Genomic DNA, 16,205 nt, shown 5'->3' on the forward strand with positions numbered 1-16,205 from the left:
AGGTCTGTGTAAGGTAGATGGTCTAATAGAAGATGCCCTCTACAATAAAGGGGAGCCAAGGAGCTATCAAATCTGAGTAGGTGTGAAGTAGGGGTAAACCAACCCTTTTGTAGATTTGTAGCTTGAGTTTCCACCATTCGGGTAATTCAGAGAACCTCAACCCTTGAACTTGGTTCATACTGCTTCTAGACTGGATTCAAACCCAGGTACTTTGCAGAAACAAATAATATTCACTAAAGGAAGGCGCCTTCTATTTAGACTTCAAGTTATTACAGAAAACAGTATTTTCAGTGTCATGACAACCACATAGTGATAACCAGGCATCAAAGGCAGCAGTATACTATGAATGAGAGCTAACATGCTATGTGTTGAATGGTGCTCCCACCAAATCCGTATGTTGAAGTCTCCAGCATCTCCAAATGTGGCTTTGTTTGAAGACGGGGTTATTGCAGATGTAATTTGTTAAGATGAGATCATATTGGAGTAGGGTTTCCTTAGGAAAAGGGGAACTATGGACGGAGATATGCACACAAGGAGAACGCCACGCACACGTGAAGACAGACAAGAGAGACAGACACATGAAGGCATCAATATCAGAATTACCAAATACATCCTATAAAACAACTATGCATACTATGTTTGAAGATAATAAAAAAGTTTTACAACATCCAGGGAAAAGTGGCATAGCACCCAGCCAGTGCAATAAAGCAAGAGAAAGAAATAAAAGACAGAGAGATGGAAGAAATAAAACTGTCTCTATTTATAGACGACATGATTATACAACATATACAGAAAAACACTCAGAACTCTTACACAAATACACCAAGATTGCAGTGCAGTCTTTAAAAGTCAGTTATGGAAGACCGACACACAGTTAGCTCAATATTCTGTAGCAGGAATACTGACAAGTAATAATTTATTTGATTTCCATGAAGAGTCAGAGATTTTTTCATTTAGGAAAAAGCCAAGTCCACATAGATGAAATAATAATAGTGCCTGGGATGATTTTTTTAAAATAACCCATCAGAAATGGGGAGGAGGAGGGGTAAAGAGGAAGCAATCAAAATCCCAGCAGAACTTTTTGCAGATATTGGCAAACTGATTTGAAAATTTGTGTGAAAAAACAAAGAGCTAGAATAGGTAAAAACAATTTTGAAAAAACGTAAAGTTGAAAGCTTCGTCCTACCTGTTTTTAAGACTTGCTATAAAGCTGCAGTAACCAAGACAGTATGGTATTGGCAAAAGGATAGATACACAGAGACAGAAGGAAGTAGAGTTCAAAAACAGACCCATACAAATATGGTTAATCAATTTTGACAAAATTGCAAAGGCAATTCATTGGAGAAAAGATAATATTTCAACAAATGGTGCTGGAACAATTGGACATTCATATGTAAATATACCTCACAGATTATACAAAAATTAACTCAAAATGTGTCATAAACCTAAATATAAAACTCTTAACGCCTTTAAAAGAAAGCATAGTAGAAGATATTTATGACCAAGGATTAGGCAAGGATTCTTAGATATAATACCTGAATCCATAAAAGGAAAAAATTTATAAATTGGACTTCATCAAAACTTTAAAATATGCTCTGAGAAAGACACTTTTAAGAAAATGAAAAGACAAGTCACAGACTAGAAGAAAATATTTATAAATCACACTTGATAAAGGACTTATATCCAGCATATATTTGGAACTCTCAAAATTCAAAAATAAGAAAACAAATAACTCAGTTACAAAATGAGGAGCAAATTTTAAATGATGCTTTAACCTAAGAAGATGTGCAGATGGCAAATAAGCATATGAAGAAATCTCAATATCTATAATCATTAGGTAATGCAGAGTAAAACTACAGTGAGATACCAGGACACACCTATTAAATGTCTGGAGAAAACCACCATAGCAAGAGGAGCCGATAAGGATACACTGAAGGGAGGAATGCAAAATGGCACAGCCACTTTGGAAAAACATTTTGGCAGCTCCTTGTGAAATTAAACATACACTTAGCCTATGACTCGGCAATCCAACTCCTAGGTATTTACTTGGCAGTGGAAACTTATGTTCACACACACACACACACACACACACACGCACAAACTATAGCAACTTATTTAGAATTACTAAAAACCGAAAAGAACCCAACCCAGATGTCTTTCAGCAGGTTGAAATGGTTCAACAAACCGGTATATTCACACCATGGAGTTCTACTCAGCAATCAAAAGAAATAGACTATTGATTTGGTATAACATCAGTGAGCCTCTAATGTGTTGTGCTGAGTGAAAGAAGCCAGAATGAAAAGGGGACATAGTGTGTGACTTAATCTATATGACATTCTAGAAAAGGCAAAACTATAGGAACAGAAACGTTATAAGTGGTTGCCAAGGGTTAAAGGTAGCGGGGAATGTTGGACTACAAAAGGGCAGCATGAGGACAGTCCTGTATCTTGATTGTGGTGATAATTATACAACTCTATGTACAACTCTATGTACACCAGAAAGAATGAATTTCACTGTGTGTAATTTACAAAATAATTTTTTTTTACAAGGTGTAGCAGATTTGAAAAACAAAGGAATTTGTAGAAATAAATGTAATGATTAAAATTTTATTTTACATAAATTCATTTAAAATAAATGTAATTATTAAAATTTTATTTTCAATTATATTTATGTAAAATAAAATGTAATTATTAAAATGCATGGTTATAACTGCAGATTATATCAGATCAAGATAGATCACAAGAAATTATACAAAATGTACCATAGAATGGTAAAAAGATGGAAAATACAGAAAGGGGAACAAGGAGCGTAGAGAGTAAGTGAAAGGGTGTAATATCCATTTGAGCATAGTCTCAGGGGAGGAGAGAAGGACTGAGAATTTTCTGGATTTTATCAAAAAGATGACCCAACCCACAGGTTTAAGAAACCCAATGAATCCCAAGAAGGATAAATCAAAGAAAAATCCACATGAGGTAAAACTGCAGAAAACCAAGGAGGATGAAAAATCTTAAAATGAGTCTGAGAAAAAGAGGCAGATTACCTGGACAGGAGCAAAAAAATAACTAATGCCTAACTTCTCAACACAACAGAAGCCACAAAACAGGGAAATAATAGCCTAAATATCCTTAGGAAAAGTAACTGCCAAACTATTATGTTGGCACAAAAGTAATTGCTGTTTTTGCCATTAACTGTCATGGCAAGAGCTGCAATTACTTTTGCACCAGCTTAATAGAATGTTATACCTAGGAAAAATGTATTTCAGGAGTGATGGAGAAATGAAAGCATTTTCGGACAAACAAAAACTGGGTTGGTCCCAGTAAGCCCCCAGTAAACACAGATTCTGCACGAATGTGCCCTCAGGCCAAAGGAAAATCTTCCTAGTGCACAATCTGGAGTATGAGAAGCAATGAAGAACAAAGAAAACAATAAGCAAGTGGATACATCTATGTGAACATGAAATAACTTCGGGTTTTTTTTTAACAATCAGAATTAAAACAATAGTGCCAAAAATGGAATTGAAGTATTCTAAGGTCCTTGTATTGACCTGTAATCAAATGTGTAGTATGATTTCTAGGGTAACCACTGAAAGAGGAAGCAAAAGATAAGGGTTATAAACTAGCAATGGAAGAAATGGAATTTTTTTTTTTTAAGATCAATGAAAAAACACATAAGATGATAGATTTGTTTTTATTAATATATCAGTAATTACAGTGAGTGTGAGTGGACTAGATTAATTAATTACATTAATTGTTCCATTTAAGAGTTAAAGATTATCAGATTAGATTCCAAAACTCTAAATGTATGAATCTTAACTATAAAGGTTCAGAAAAGTAAGGATAGTAATAGGATACAAAAACCTGTACCTCGTGAGCGCTGGGTAGAGGAAGATGGTGTAGCTATACAGGTTGAATATCCCTTATCCAAAATGTTGGGATCAGGAGTGTTTCAGATTTCAGATTTTTTCAGATTTTGGAATACTTGCATTATACTTACCAGTTGAGTGTCTCAAATTTGAAAATCTAAAGTCTGAAATGCTCCAGTGAGCATTTCCTTTAAGCATCGGGTGGGAGCTCAAAAAGTTTCAGATTTTGCGGCATTTCAGATTTTCCGATTTGGTATAATCTACCTGTACTAAGAGCAGTCAAAATGAAATGTAAGGCAAAAAACATAACTAAACATAAAGAGGGCCTTTTCACAAAATGTTCAGTTCCTCAGCAAGATAATAATTTTATATTTCTATGCATTAACGTATTATAGAAAGTCTTAAGTATTACAACTCTTTTAGAATTTGTCTAGCAGGCTTTCCGGTTTTTGCAGGAAAGCAACCTCCCCAACAAATAAAGTTGTAAAGTAGAAACTGACAACTAAAGATAAATAAGAAAATCTGTCATCAGAGTGGGGTTATTTTTAACACATCTCTCTCAGTAATTGCTAAAACAAACATTTTAAAAGTCAGTAAAGATATAAAATACTTGGAAAACAGCAATTATTTTCAGAGCACATCTTCTAGTTGAACATTTTTAAAAATTGTTCATGTGGTAAGCCATAAAGCAAGTATCAACCGATTTGAATGGGTTCGAATCGTTCAGAGTATGTTACTGGACCACAGTGCAATTAATTGAGCTAGAAATCAATAACTAATTAGCTAGAAATCAATAACAATAATTATTAGAAATAATAATTAAGCTAGAAATAATTAATTAAGCTAGAAAATCCTCAACTGCTTGGAAATGAAGAAGACATACTTTCCTAAGTAACCCACAAGTCTAAGAAGGTATCATAATAGAAGTTAGAAAATATTTTTGACCAAACAATAATGAAAATACTACGTTCTAAAATATGTAGATGCAGCTAAAACAGACTTAGAGGGAAATTCATTGCCTTAAATATTATAAAAGCAGGAAAGTCTAAAAAGTAATAAACCAAATGTTTATCTCAAGAAGTTTAAGAAAATAGTAAAGTAAACCTGCAGAAAGTAGGAAGGAAAGAATAAAGATAAGAACAGAAATTAATACAATATGAAATAGACATTCAACTGAAAGAATTAACAAAGCTAAACTTTTTTAAGGCAATTAAAATTGATCAGCCTCTGGTGCCATTGATCAAGGAACAAAGAAGAGGCACATTTATGATAATTCATATCAGGGTAAGAAAAGAGGCATCAGTCACTATAGATGTTGTGAATGCTTGAAAGATATAAGGATATTATTAATAATTTTTGGCCAATACATTTGAGAATTTGGAAAAAAATACATTTTCAGAAAAATGTTACTAAAAAAACAGATTCAAGAAGTAGAAAACTGGACTAGTCCTGTAACCGTTAAAGAAATTGAACTACAAAGACTAGCAGAAGAAATATAACTTGAACAAATGGATGGCTGACTCAGCCCTGCCAGTGGAACAAAGGTGTACAGCAGTTATACTTGAGGTCTACCAGTTATACATGAGGACACCATTAATGCAGCATCTTTGATGGTTGTGATATTGAGGTTGTGTATCTATTCAGGCCTTCAAAGATGCATTCCAATTTGTTGACTAGGCAAAAGCCACAGGGTGTCCTGATGAAATGCAGAAAACTCTTAAGAGTCTTTCAAAATAATAAATGCTCACTGAGAACCATCTACTAACAACATAAACATTTTCTACGATTGCAAAGTTGAGAACACTTCCACAGTAGGAGTTGAGAAAACTGTGCCGTAGAACTGATTTATCCTTGGAGAGTGATTTGTTCTACCTGTAATGATGTAGGAACTCCTACTAAAGTAATCCTAAGGAATTCTCCCCATGAGAGTAAGATCATGTAAACTTCCCAAGGAGGCAGTAATATAAACACAACAGAAAGATCCTGGGTTTTTTAAGGAATTCAGTTTATTAAATTACTATAAAATCTAATGAATTGTTTTGCAAATTTTCAGGAGGTATTAGACAGCATCCTGGTAATCTACGATGCTACATCCCTCCACTGTCAGTTCTGTAACTATTCTGGAAAAGGAATGAACTTTGCTGAGCAGCTAATGTGAAATCATGGAAACCTGGGTATGATAGAATTTGTGGGAGAGAATGAAGTTGTCACCAGAGAAGCGATCACAAAATGTTGAAAAGTGTGGTGAATTCTAATAATCCAGGAAGCATGGCAGAGTTGGGCTCAGCCTGGCCACACCCCTCCCCTTTGGAGATGACCAGTCTCATTATTTTTCTCACCAAAAGTCATTAGCTCATCATACAGTTGGTGCCCTAGAGAGCCACTTTCTTGCCCATGAGGTTGGGCCTCCTCTGTCCTTGCTGTATTCACACTAGACAAAGCATTTCAGAATTTTAAATATTTTTTTGAGAGAGAGGGTCTTGCTCTATCACTAAGGCTGGAGTGCAGTGGTGCGGTCATAGCTCACTGCAGCCTCAAACTCCTGGGCTCAAGCAAACCTCCTACTTTAGCTTCCCTAGTAGCTGGGACTGCAGGCATGTGCCACCATGCCCAACTTTTTTTGTTTTTGTTTTTGTTTTGTAGTAAGAAGGTCTCACTATGTTGCCCAGGCTGGTCTTGAACTCCTGAGCTCAAGCAAACCTCCTGCCTCAGCCTCTCAAAGTGCTGGGATTACAGGTTGTGAGCCACCATGCCTGGCCAAGAATTATTTTCTAAATAGCTTGGGTTATCCCGTAACCTTTACCTCCTCAGGACTTTTGTAGTTGACTTACATATATTTTAGAAATTAGAACTTGGTTATAGATGAGAAGAAAGTGGCTAATTTTGATTCTGTGATCATCTTCCAAAGGGTTCTTGGCTCTTTTACTTAAATATCCTAAATAAAAGAAAACAAGATGTGTTTTCAGGTGTGCAAAACTGGTATACCATGTACTTCTGCACCGTAAAAGGACTTTCCAGAAGCAGATAACTGATGCATGGATGGAAATCTTGCTTTCTCTCTTTTACGTGCCCATTGCATACATGCACATGAACACATACTGTAACACTCTTACTTATTATTACTAATTATTTGCTTTTTTCTCTCATCTGTATAGGAAAGAAAAAATCTAAATTCAAAACTTTTAAGAAGTTTTTTGGGAAGAAGAAGAGAAAAGAATCGCCATCGTCCACAGAAAGTAGCACCTGGAAACAGAGTCAGACGAGGAATGAGGTCATTGCCATCGAGTCTGGGCCAGTGGGCTACGACTCCGAGGATGAGCTGGAGTAAGTTGCATTTTACATCTCTCGGGCCAGGAGCACCCAAATACACTATTTCATTATCCTGGTGACTTGCTGGATTTCTGAGCCCCCTTTCCTCCTGGGTAATTCCATTAGAGGTTCTTCCATAGAAGTTGTGTTTTCTGTCTTTTCAAACTTAGGGGTGGAGAACGCTGTGTGTGTTTAAGTCCACAATAACTGTGGGAGACGAGGTACTGTATGCCATTTTCTAAACGGACAAAATAAGCCCTAGATAAAATTTGGAACTTGCCCAGCATCCTACAGCTGAAAGTGACAGGATTAGGATAGGGTCCCTGGTTTAACTTGACTTAAAACTCTTTTGAGGACTAGATACTATACTAGAAAAATACATTTCTCTAAACTTGAACGTTGAATAATCTAATCAGAATATTTTCACTTGATGGGGGTGGGGAGGGGGTGCTTCTTGCTTTCTTAGAAAAAATCATCCAAAAATATCATTAAGAACAGACCCAATAAGCACAAAAAACTAGGGAGGTCTAGTAAAGAAATCCTTATTTTTGTAACTTGTATTTCATTAAAATATAGTTACAGTACATATGCTGCAGTTATTCTAGCAGTTATTTCTGTGACTAAGAGGAAACGAAACAGATTTGTTGCTATGCTAGCTTTTACCTTTTTTTTTTTTAAGACAACACTGGCCCTTTAAGGGTAGAACTCTTCAGAAAACATAATATCCCTCAGGTTTGGGGTACAGACCACGCCGAGATGGGTTCCAGGCTTGAATATCCGGATAATGGTGTCCTGTCCTCTCCCCTGCTCTCCCCTCCTCCCCAGCTTCCTCGCCTGTTTTTTAAAGGAGTAGAAACGTTACTGGCCACTTGGTGGCACCAGATGACTGGAAAGGAAAGATTGGAACTTTTTTTTTTTTTTTTTTCAGTTTTTGGGTTTTTTTTTTGTTTTGTTTGTTTTTGGTGCTAGCAGGGATTGTAATAGACTCACATTGCACCGTGTGAAGTGTGGAAGGGATACACTGTGCTTGCATTTTTTATTTTTTATTTTTTATTTTTTATTTTTATTTTTATTTTTATTTTTATTGAGACGGAGTCTCGCTCTGTCGCCCAGGCTGGAGTCCAGTGGCCTGAACTCGGCCCACTGCAAGCTCCTCCTCCCGGGTTCACGCCATTCTCCTGCCTCAGCCTCCTGAGCAGCTGGAACTACAGGCGCCCGCCACCACGCCCGGCTAATTTTTTGTATTTTTAGTAGAGACGGGGTTTCACCGTGTTAGCCAGGATGGTCTCGATCTCCTGACCTCGTGATCCGCCCACCCTGGCCTCCCAAAGTGCTGGGATTACAGGCATGAGCCACCGTGCCCAGCCGTGCATGCACTTTTTTAGGCGGTGCTCTGAACTCTTGGGGAACGAGATGTTATCACCGATAATATTGCTAATTATTCAATGTCATCACTTTGCAAGCCCCAGGGAAACTAACATCCACCCCCATCCACCCCGTCTGTTGACTGGAGCACACAGTTCTGGTGTTGGAGAGACAGGCCTGGGTGTGGCCCCTCTAACCACAGATGGGAGCCCAGCCAGAGGGGCAAGCTGGGATGAATTGTCCTGCCCACTTGCTGATGTCCTCCCTGCCACCGGGGTCCAGGGAAAGTGGAGACGGTGTGCTTTTTATCTTGATATTCCTAGCACCTTGCAGGGAGCTGGTGCTCAGTGACTGCTAACAGTTTGCTGGTTTTGATGCTAGGCAAGGAAGATTGGGGGTGGGGCATGAGGAGGCCTGGGACGTGCAAATGACATTTTTAGACAGCAACACAGAGGAAGAGGAAGGTACTGTCTGGTCTGTGGGAGAGTCTGCGGCAACTTCTCATCCATCACTGGGGGGAAAACAGCTCCATTTACTGAGGCACATTAGTGCGAGCAAACCACGTGGGACCCTGTGGGTTGAAGAAAGTGACGCCCATTCATTGCATCTGTGTCTGTGCGGTTGTGCTTCTTAAATCTGTAACGATTTCCTTTTGCCCTCTCCCTTTGTTTCACGTCATTGATCTGAAGGCAAAGCAGGGCCACGTGTCCTGCAGAATGTCCCGTGTTCTGGCTTTGCTTTCTCTTGGTGTGATTCAGCTCTTTCCTATATTCTCCCGATTCCCAGTACATCATTCGGTGGATCCAGATGCTGTCAGGTTCAAGCAGGTGCTGGATGTTGTCACATCCCGGGATGAGTCACATGCTTTCTGAGCAGTGGGTTCAGGGTGTGTCATTGTGGTCCCTCCACCAGCCTTCACCTGACAGTTTTAACACTTGGTGATGATTTGTTATTTTGTCACAAAGTGGTGGTTTTTCTAATTCTGTCATTCATTGTACGCTTGCTAACTGAAATTCCTTGATGAAGAACTTTCCTCCATCAATTGCTTGGTTGCTCTGAAATACAATCTAGAGGAAAGTCAGGATCATGCTTGGCTCTCCTTTCATTGATCCACCCTCAGAGTAATGACGTGGTCCCCTGGCAACTCCTGACAGTGGCCAGTGGGTTTTGTTTTTTCTTTTTTTTCCCCGATATCATTGGAATGCATTACTTTTTATATATTTGATTTGCTTTTTAATCCATGACAGTCTTTGTTCATGTAATGCTCAAGTTGTTCCATCTTAGGCTGTTGAGAGTCACTTGAAATTCGTTCTGTCTTTTGACATGACCCCATTCATCTTTGATGGCTTCCTTACTTTCTTGTCCAATGAGAAATCTCAGGTTTATTTAGTGTATTTTCTTCCCCTGACCTGGAATCAGCACTTTCTTCACAGGGCCCTGGCCCCCTCCTTGTGGTGTGCAATGGCTTTTAAAGACCTCAGTCCAGCTGCCAGGGTGATAATTACTAATTGGCTGTCACTGATTCTAAACCTGTCCAGTGGATATAGCTAGGAAATGGTTCACTTTTCAAGAGAAAAATTTATCATCAATTTGCTGATATTTCCAATTCAAGTTTAGTAAGACAACATTTTTCCTTCTTTAATTCTTTGTATTCTCTTTTCTCTTATGCTGGAAACCAGGGCTCCTTATGATATTAATGAAATGACTTATTTTCTTTAACCTATCATATATTCATAATAATTTCCTTATCCCTTTCCTACATGGAAGTTAAAGATACTATAAATACTTTTCTGCACACTGTCTTATAATCAGTGTTATTGCTAATAAAACTGCAGAGTGCAATTCAATATTTTTGGTTTTTTAATTATTATTACTACTCATAAGATTAGTGAGTGCAATTTGTTGTCTTTGGTTTTCTTGTTGTTTTTCTTAGAATGTATTCTATCTTGGATGTGCAGTCAAAGTCACTTGAAATTATTATATTCTCTGTGTGGTCATGCCAACAATCTGATATAAAATTAGATTTGTTTGTTTGTGTTTGTTTTCTAGTTTTAGTGATTTTTTTTTTTTTTTGAGATGGAGTCTCGCTTTGTCGCCCAGGCTGGAGTGCAGTGGCCGGATCTCAGCTCACTGCAAACTCTGCCTCCCGGGTTTACGCCATTCTCCCACCTCAGCCTCCCGAGTAGCTGGGACTACAGGCACCAGCCACCTCGCCAGGGTAGTTTTTTTGTATTTTTTTTAGTAGAGACGGAGTTTCACCGTGTTAGGAAGGATGGTCTCGATCTCCTGACCTCGTGATCCGCCCGTCTCGGCCTCCCAAAGTGCTGGGATTACAGGCTTGAGCCACCATGCCGGGCCTTTTTAGTGATTTTTTAATTTCTCTTTTTGTTTGGTTTCGTCTTTTAATTAGATAAAACGTTTATGTAGTTTCAAAGACAAAGTTGTAAATATAGGTATCTTTGCACTATGTCTCCTCATCTAGTTATTTCTTTCCCCCTAAAGGAAACCACTTTTATTTACTTGTTATTTCTTCTTCTGTTTTCATTTTTTTAAAAATAAGAAACACACACACATGTTCAGATAATATCCAGGCCCCCCTTTCCTATGCAGTGCTGACATACTGTGGACATTGTTCTGCAGTGGTTGTTATTTATTTCACTTAGTAGTATCTGGTGATGCCTGTATGCAGTGTGTGGAGACCCTCCTGCCCATCAGACCAGCTGTGGAGTCCTCCATTGTATGACATTCATGGTTGATTCAGTTAGATGCCTACTGAGGGGCACTGGGCGTTTCCCGTCTTTCAGTCTTCTGAATATTGCTGTAGTGAATGGCCTTGCACATGTGCCATTTTGTGTTTTTGCAGAGGCCTCTTCATGCTGCCTGCACTCCTCGTTACATCCAAAACGGAGGTGCTTAGGTGGTGGTTGTGGTTCCCAGAGAGTGTGGGCCATGGGCTGTCCCCTGGGGAGGGGAAATCCAAGTGTGTGTGCGACCTTTGGGTTAAGAGCTGCCCTGGGCAGGGAGGGCCCGATTCCTTCAGTTGGTGTGGTTCCCTCCCTGGCATGTGAGGACACGCACATCCTGGGAGCCATGGGTTCCCACTTGCAAGCTTACGGTTGCAGGCGTGAGGGTTTAATTAGAAGGAAGCATTATTAACCAACACAGTTTGGTTGACAGTGGGACAGGGCCACACCTCAGAGTCCTTAATGCCCCACGGTGGACAGGATGTCCAGGGTAGGGGAGTGGCAGGAGGCGAGGACGTGGGGTGGTGCACACGAGATGTCCAGTGTGTGCAGAGGTAGGCTTTCCTTCCTTCATCACTGGGTCTCAGTCATCTCCTTCCACCTATTGTTCAGGCAGCCAGCGCTGCTAGGAAAATTTGACAACTAATTCCCACATCCTTTTAGGACATTTTGTGAATGTCCTGTGGGTTCAGTCCCAGATCAGATTCTTGAGCTCCAAGCTGAGGAAAGGACTGGGATGGCGACGACAGAAGGCCACCATCTCTGCTCCAGGATCTAGGCAGGCACAGAGGTTTTGGTCACACGGATGGTGCCAGGTCATAAAAAGAGGCCACGGCTTTGCAGATTAGTAGTTCTCATTTCAAACCAGCCACGGATGTATGTCTTGGTGTGTCTTGTGAGGATGCGTTCATCAGGTAGGCCCTCAGCCTGCTGCACACATACAGCCTTCAGCCCATGGAGGGGCTGCATGTTTGCCCACAAGGCGGGACCTCACCCTCCCCGGGGCAGCCAGGACATCCTCAGAAGCTGGCCGTGCCAGCCCCTCCCCTCTGCGGGCTTGCTGTCTTGCACCTCACACCTTGTCAAACCTTGGTTTTTTCATTAATAAAAATAATTCACGCAACCTTTAGATCTCCTAGGAAGATTCCTATCTCTGCAATGCTCCAAATAGTTGACAGTGTGTGGATGAACTGAAGTCAGGGACCCCTGAAATGTAAATGCAGCAGAGGGAGTGTCGTTTGATATTCTGTTAACCCACATCCCCCTTTCTCATTCTGAGTCCCCCGGGGGTCAGTAAGATGGAGGTGGGCAGAGTCTCACAGTGGCTCTTTTATCCTAGGGAGTCGAGGGGCACGCTGGGCAGCCGGGCCCTTTCTCACGACAGTATTTTCATTCCTGAGTCCGGACAGGACCCTACTCGGCCTGTGCGGGTGTTTTCCCAAGAAAATGTGTGTGATCGGATTAAAGCACTGCAGGTAAATGTTTCCTTGGTCATGTCACCTGGTGTGCAAGTCAAGTATCCACTGAGAAGTTTTTAAATGATTTCCGCTTGGTTTATTTGATATGCCGTAAAGTAGAATCACATGTACATGACAGCTCTCCCAGGAGACACCAAATGAGTTACAGTGGCATCTCAACTCATTCTTAGATGAACAAAGAAGAGATGGCAGTGGAAGAGCTGGTGGCAGATGCACGTTCAGGTCTCTGCACCACTCCAAGACACTGAAGGCATTTCCAGCATGAATGAGTTAGAGCAGGAGGATCTGTTGATAAATATCATTGATGAAAATAAGAGCACATGTTCTTTATTCCAATCTAGTTAAAAATACAGTGTAATGTGAAAATGGGGCCACCGCCTCCTCCAGGGGGGCTTCCTGCCAAGCGTGGAGAGGATGCTGGCATGAGCTCTGAGGATGATGGGCTGCCCAGGAGCCCCCCAGAGATGTCTCTGCTGCACGACGTGGGTCCCGGCACCACCATAAAGGCAAGTACGGCCTAAGCCACTGCACGTCTCCGTCCACACTTGCCCTGGAGGGCGCTGGAGCTCTGGGATCCCCTGTGTGTGTCCCTGAGATTTCTATGGATAGGTGAGGCTGTGCATGGTGTGGCCGACTGGGTCACTGGAGCCTACAGTCAGCCCTTGAGCTGTGTTTATTTTCGTTCTTTGAGTAGAAATTCAGGTCTGGTTAGGAGACATGGTTTTGGTGACATTTGTTATGAGGGTGATAGGTTGATAGAATCAACCCAGAATCAACCCTGTCCCTTGACTTTCCTGTCTGAGCAGATGACCAGACGCAGAACCCCATTAGAAGTAGGGAAACACGTTGTGTCTGTTTTCTGTTGCCACGACATTTGGCCGGCGGGAGGGGCAAGTAGTGAGCATGTGATAGTCGAGGCTCTGATGGTTTCTGGTGCCTGAGTCTGTGACCTGAAGGCGGTGTCGGCATAGGGGTAGTCATGTGCTGTGTTGCTGGCAAACAGGGCAGCAGGGAAAGGTTGACAAGCAAGAGAGGAACTGATGACCTCAGCAGGGTGGAGGAACCAGTCCCAAACACCACCTTTCCCATTAGAATCCAAGAGGGGGTCCCTGAGGAACTGAGCTCTTTCTCGCGCGTACACAACACAGCTCGCGGTGCTGCCACATTTTAAACTATGTTATTGTGGTAAGAGCACTTAATGCCCATACACTGTACTTGCACATAAATATTAAAAGTAGGTGGTCATCGTTCCCGTGTAGACAAGCCTGACTGTGGAGGATGGATAGAGTTGGAGTTATCTGTTACGCTGACACTTGAAAAACAAATCAAGGCCAGAGTTATTTTTAGAGCCACACACCTGCCCCTGTCACCTCTGGCCTGCTTGAGGGGCCATTCACAGTGAAGGGGGGCTTCGTTGTGACCCACTGCCTTGCAGATTCTGTGCTTCTCTGAATTCTGTTCAGTAGCCACTTCAATGTTGACACCTATAAACCCTGCCACACCAGATTTTTGTGTAGTTGTGAGTTCCCAGAACGTCACTGATGAAAAAGGCAGAAGGACTGTGGTGTGGCTGAGTGTGTGGGGTGGGGACTGACATGAAGTCGGCTACAGAATTATTCTCTCCAGAATTCTGCTCCAGGGCGAAGCTGTCCCTGCTCCTGGAATGAGCAGGGTCTGAGGACTGTGGGCTATGCAGGCCTTCTCTCCAGCCTCGAGCAGAAGGGAGAAAGGATGAGGAGGATGGTGTGGCCTATTTCGTAGACTTCACCGAGCCAACCCTGTACCCCTTTAACACCTCCAGATACTCCTGTGTGCAGTTTCAGCGTCCCCCTCTCAGGAGCAGATGTGACTGTGTGCATTTCTGAGCTCTGCCGTAGGAAGAGGTCTGTCGTGAGCTGCCTCGTTCCTCGTCATAGATGGACTCCCCCTCCTCCCATCCCACAGGTCTCTGACTCTCACAGCATCCCAGTTCTCTGCCTTTAGCCAGGGTGGGCAGTAAGAGGAGAGGTAGTGAGGAACCCGTCCATTGAAAAGCAAGCCTATCTCCAAACCTGTGTGACAGCATGAGGCACAAATTCCACAGCTGGCTGGACTGGGCCAGCCTGACCTTCTCTGTCACAGCACAACCACCTCCTGTGGTTGGTCCTTTATTTAAAAAAAAAAAAAAAAAAAAGCTCTGAGATTTTATCAATTATTGGGTAATATGGACAATCTACTAGCTTCACAGGAAACCAAAATTTGAGCCTTTAAGACTTAAAAACACAAAGGTAATCTTAAGTGTCTTCATCGTTTTGAAGACACAATGATTGCATTTAGAGGCCTGAAAGTTTTTACGCATAATTGGTTGATTGAGAGGGAAAAACAACAGACCCTTTAAAATGGGCTTGTAGAATATGTGGTGTTTGATATAACAGTGCCTAAAGCCCCAAAACGATGGGCTGCAGGCTGTTTACACCTTACACAGGCCCACATGCTTACACACAGGCCCACACAGACAGAAAAATTTAAGATTATTATGGAAAAAGAGTCTTTAGTAGCAAGTATTTGATGTTATAACCAAGGTGACATTTCCTGATAGAATAAGGTTTTCAGGAAATATATGGAATAATTTTTTCAAATTTTATTACCGAGTGTGATAACAACTGATGAAAGTTTTACCTGGTGGTTTTTAAGATAACATGATGTCTCACTGGTCCTATTCTAGGTGTCCTGCTATGAAGCAGGACATGCCAGGTAGAGTGTGATAAACCGGCAAGGCGACTGAGTCATTTTACTCCTGGTGATGCGGGAAGGGAAGATGAGGAGGGAACACAGACCTGGTGTCAAATGAGCAAATACATGCCCCACAGCTCCAGAGGGAGGCCTCAGGCAGGCTTATCGCCTCTTAGAATCTCTGTCCTCAGAGGGTTTGGCTCAGAGGGTTTTGGGGGGACAAGATGAGATTGGGTAGATCAGTACCTCTGCTTCCCAGCAGGACCAGCAGCTTCTTTTCACCCCTGGAACAGTCAGGCCACCCTGCTTCCTGTCCAGTGGCCCTTCCAGCATGCACTGCCCCTGGCCCACTCCTCAGTGGCTGAGCCCCTCTTTTTGAGGACACACATCCTAAAGCACCTGTCACTCAGGGCCGCCCATGAAAAGCTGCTGACCCCAGGCTGTTTCCTCTGGGTCCTTTGGGCTGCCTTCCCTGCAACCAAGAGCCACATGCTAGACTTTTAAACCCTCTGCTTGCAGAATCATCCAGAAGCACAGATTTCAGGAAACACTGGGTGACTGGAAGCAAGCCATGCAGAGGTGAATGTTCTGGATGCTGCCAGCCCACTCATGAAGCCAGCTTCCCAGCCCTCACCTCCTCCACACGGGCGCCAGCCCACCTCACGTAGTTACATCACTGATCAACAACAGGCACGATTCTCCTTGGGGTCTTTCCGGACCCCAAGATCTCTCAGA

The 16,205-nt window shown here is 41.9% G+C and overlaps 1 protein-coding gene and 1 non-coding gene across 2 annotated transcripts in view; both read left to right on the forward strand.

Moving 5' to 3' along the window:
* The window catches only part of KIAA1211L (KIAA1211 like), a 78,335-nt gene that overhangs the window by 25,195 nt on the left and 36,935 nt on the right, over positions 1-16,205 (forward strand). The window contains exons 3-5 of the mRNA XM_031655466.1: positions 7,018-7,186; positions 12,620-12,755; positions 13,100-13,264. Coding sequence (XP_031511326.1) covers positions 7,018-7,186; positions 12,620-12,755; positions 13,100-13,264 — 470 coding nt within the window. The remainder of the gene's footprint in view (positions 1-7,017; positions 7,187-12,619; positions 12,756-13,099; positions 13,265-16,205) is intronic.
* On the forward strand, positions 4,266-4,327 carry LOC116270406. The gene has a single exon (XR_004178444.1). It is a non-coding gene; the product is annotated as a U7 small nuclear RNA (small nuclear RNA).

The sequence above is a fragment of the Papio anubis genome, chromosome 14 (assembly GCF_008728515.1).
Source record: "Papio anubis isolate 15944 chromosome 14, Panubis1.0, whole genome shotgun sequence".
NCBI lineage: Eukaryota > Metazoa > Chordata > Mammalia > Primates > Cercopithecidae > Papio > Papio anubis.